At 43.5% G+C, this 4,071-nt stretch overlaps 1 protein-coding gene across 5 annotated transcripts in view; it reads right to left on the reverse strand.

Annotated features, from left to right (window-relative positions):
• The window catches only part of PDE1C (phosphodiesterase 1C, calmodulin-dependent 70kDa), a 465,170-nt gene extending 462,710 nt beyond the window's left edge, over positions 1–2,460 (reverse strand). For 4 of the 5 annotated variants that reach the window (XM_012720873.1, XM_012720874.1, XM_012720872.1 and 1 more), the window contains exon 1: positions 2,003–2,459. In XM_012720873.1, coding sequence (XP_012576327.1) covers positions 2,003–2,312 — 310 coding nt within the window. In that variant the 5' untranslated portion in view covers positions 2,313–2,459. Of the gene's footprint in view, positions 1–2,002 lie in introns of all 5 variants that reach the window. The other variant, XM_012720871.1, reaches the window with a different exon arrangement.
• Positions 2,461–4,071: the final 1,611 nt, after the last annotated feature.

A 4,071-nucleotide genomic window follows, 5' to 3' on the forward strand; every position in this document is an offset into this window, starting at 1 on the left:
GGATGTGGAGAAAAAGGAACTCTCCTGCACTGCTGGTGGGAATGCAAACTAGTACAACCACTATGGAAAACTGTTTAGAGGTTCCTCAAACTGCTAAACATGGAGCTTCCCTATGAGCCAGCAATCCCACTCCTAGGTATCTACCCAAAAGACTCAAAAGCACAGATCCAAAAAAATACCTGCACTCCCATGTTTATTGCTGCTTTATTTACAATTAGAAAGACAGGGAAACAGCCCAAATGCCCAAAAGTGGATGATTGGATTAAAAAGATGTGGTACATATACACAATGGAATACTACTCAGCAACCAAAAAAATAAACACATGCCTTTTGCAGCAACATGGATGGAGCTGGAAAAGATCATGCTTAGTGAAATAAGCCAGAAAGAAAAGGGAAAGTATCAGATGGTTTCTCTCATAGCAGGAATATAATGGACCAGGTGAGAAAATAATAATAGTGAATAGATATATACCAGAAACATTTTATGGGGGTGGAGTGGGGAATGGGATCAAAAACAGTGGGGGGAGGGAAATGCACTGGACTATGGTGATGGCACAAAATGATGTAAAATTAAACTTAAAAAAGTGAGGAGGGGGAAAATTAAACTTAAAAAAAAGGGGGGAGGGGGAGAAAGTAAAAAACAGCCTCATAGATTGCCGAGTAGAGAATTATTTATATGAAAAACCCTACCTAACTAGAATTTTTTGAGATGACATGTTCTTTGAAAATACAATGTGATTTCATCTTGAAAAAAAAAAAAATATATATATATATATATATGTCTTTACCCAAGGAGGCAGCATTTAACAGAACCCAGGTAACCTGATTCAAAGTCTTGTTCTCTTTCCATTAAAATCACAGAGATGAGCCTATGGATGGAATGTATTTTTACTTTACAGTGATATATCCTTCACCAGACAATGAGCATGCTTCTCCTATTTTTTTAAGGGCTGTTTGAATGAAACAAGTGGAAACAAAAGCTCCTGGATAAAATCACAATATTTAAAAAAAAATCTCAAAGGAATAAAGTTATACTGTACCCTTACTTCTCAGTGAGTCAAAGAATAACTCCGTTTTCCATGCTAAAGGTGGGAGTTTATGTTTAGGACCAAAGGCCAGTTGGTGTATTTAGAAACTTTTCTAGTATCAGACTTCTTTTTCCAACTTCTCCCATTTCCATAAAACAGGGCCTTCCCTAATGAAACACAGTCTTTGAATATCTCAAACTAAAACCTGAAGAGTTTCACTATTTCTTTTGATTTCAGTTGAATACATTGAGAGTTCTGGTTAGGCATAATATTGAATATTTTCTTGGCACTTTAAAGTTTTCAAAGTGCTTTATTCTACATGCACTGTCTAGTCAGATTTCCCCTATGAGATAGGTATTATTATCATTCTGGTGTCACAGGTGATCAAACTGAAGAACAAAGACTACCCTGCCCAAAATCACAATGAAAGCAGCAGATGGTAATTAAAATCCACGTGAGCAGCCAGATCTTGTGCTCCTTTTACTTCTCCCTTGCTGTCTACCCTAAAAATGTCTTCCCCTAGTCACACACCCCAGTGCTTTCAGAAAAGACTAGTTCAAATGCTGGTTTCCTTTTTCACACATGGAACTAAGTCTGGGAGCAGCAGGAGTCCCTTACCTTTTCCCAATTCTCTTAGGAGAAGACAGAAGGCACGCCTCCTTATCCTGTCTTTCCAAGAAAACAAGGAAGACTTCTTCCCATGGTACCCGACGCCATGCAAACCGGAGAAAAGAAGTCCTTACAGTGTAAACCATCTTGTCAGGTACTGTGAAATCCCTGTGAAAGATGGTCTTTTGTAGAGGGAGGTGGAGGCACTCCTATTAAACCAGTTGAGCCTTAACTTGTAAACGAAAGCGGGCAAGCGAAATCCTATTGAAAGATAGAGTCTTACATTTCTGCCCCTGAAAGTAGTACTTCCCCCAAAGATCTCCAGGTAACAGTTCCCGAGAGCCGAATGTGAGGTAAGGACTTACCCGCGGCGCTGCGGCTTCGGGGCAAGTAGGGCTGGGACATACTCTTTTCACGCTTCAGCACCGGAGACAGCTCCGGATTTGCTAACTTCGCGCGCCGGGCAGGGTGCTGCGCGGCCGACGGAGGCTCCCAGGCTGCAGGCGGGACCGGTGTCTCTTCACGCCCCGGTCCAAGCCTCCGGGTCTTGGGGAGGAAGAACGGGTCTCTGCGAGTAGCTGGGGTAGTCGATGGCGCCTCGGGCTGTGGTGGCGACGAACTCAACTGCACCACGGCGTTTCGAGACCGCGCCAGCGCAGAGGAGACAGAGCCCATCTCAGCGGGCGGGCCGAGCCCAAGTGAACAGTCAAGACTCCCCGTGGGACCCACACCCTTTGCCTGCCAAATGCTTACAGCCTCTAATCCGCTTCCTCTGACCCGTCGATTGAAGCCTCTCCTCAGCGGAGGAGGTGGCTACCAGAGAGGGCAATGCGCCCACCCGGGACGGATGGAGGCTAAGGGAGCGGCATCCGCGTCTGTTCTGGCAGTCTGGTGTGCATGGGCACTTGGAAGGGTCGATGTGCAGAGGCAGTCCAAAGACTTCACTGGGGGGAGAGTGGGCGTGGCGGGGCTAGAAGGGGCGTGGCAATAAATGAAGGATACTTTTTCTCTACTTTCAGCACTTGGTTCCCTTGGGACTAAAGCCCTGGCATATTCTTCCTGTTTCTGCCGACACGTCTGGGATGCCTTCTTCCCCTGGGAGGATGGCGAATTTCGCAAGGACAGAGGAAGTATTCTTCTTCTTCTTCTTCTTTTCAATTATTCCTTTTCGAGTTAATATCACTCACTGCTCTTCTAGCCTGTGCTTTCCCTGCAGACGACTGTCCCTGAAGCATATCTGACAATCCCAGTCTCTAGTCTACCTCCCTGTGCCCACTAGGGTGGGCCCTGTGGGCCTCAATCAGACGCTCCCCGTTCTGTCAGTGGAAAAGATGAACTTGGAAAACTGAAACAATCTTCCCTCTTTCCCACATGCATTTAAAAAAAAAATGGGGTTGTGGCTGTCAGCTTGAACTTGGTGACAGATTGTTAGAGAATGTGAGCAATAAGTAATCACATTCTCATGGCTCTTAAATTTCTTCTTCCAGCCTCTGACCCCATCCAATTAGGGCAGAAGAGCTGTCTCCAGATTTCCACCAGCGGGTGCTCAACGAAGTGTGCATTGGAATGATCTGACTCACCCATCAAAATCCTGCACGGATGTCACCATCCATGACTTGGAATCCTAAAAGTTTTACCACTGACAGTGTTGGATTTTACCTAACCCCTGTGCTCCTGGAAAATAGTGAAGGTTGCAAAATCCCCACATTTTCATGTTCTGCAAAACAATTTACTACAGAAAATATCATCCTTCCCTAAATGACCTAAATAAGAAAAAAAAAAAAAAAAGCCCCTTTGCTTACATAACAAAGCTAAACACTGACCCTCCAACTTCCCATTCTTTGCCTATTTCACCTTCACTGACTAACTGGACCAAATGTACATTAACTAAACTTCCATTAAATTTCTGTCTTCCAGGCTTCTGAATACTGGCTCACTGTCAGTACCCTTCGGAACAGGCTGGCCTCAGGTGAAATGTTCACTGATCATTTCTACACATCCAGTGCTTCTAGTCTTGTTTACTCCTTTCTGTAAAAGAAAAATCCTTTTTCCCTAACTCTAGATCTTGCATATATCATGGTCATAGCAGTCTCCCTGTTGCAATAGTCCTTTTTCTCCTTGCATAGTCCTTACAAAGAAAGTATCTCCTTACTAAGTCAAGATTTATTTTATCTATTTGTTTTATCTGACAGTATCTCCTTACTAAGTCAAGATTTGTTTTATTTGACACTAGATCTGTATCCCTAGGACAGGGCACTCTAAGCCTCAGCTAGTGTTTTTATGGGGATTACTTTATCTTGTTTGTTTAAACAAAGGGAAAGAAGGTAGGCAAGAATCTTCTAGGCACTACACACAGTCCTGGAAATTATATATGCTTTATCACATTTTACTGTTACAACAATGATATGATATAATTATTATCCTCATTTTACAT

This window comes from Condylura cristata, unplaced genomic scaffold (assembly GCF_000260355.1).
Source record: "Condylura cristata isolate star-nosed mole 26May11 unplaced genomic scaffold, ConCri1.0 scaffold00005, whole genome shotgun sequence".
NCBI lineage: Eukaryota > Metazoa > Chordata > Mammalia > Eulipotyphla > Talpidae > Condylura > Condylura cristata.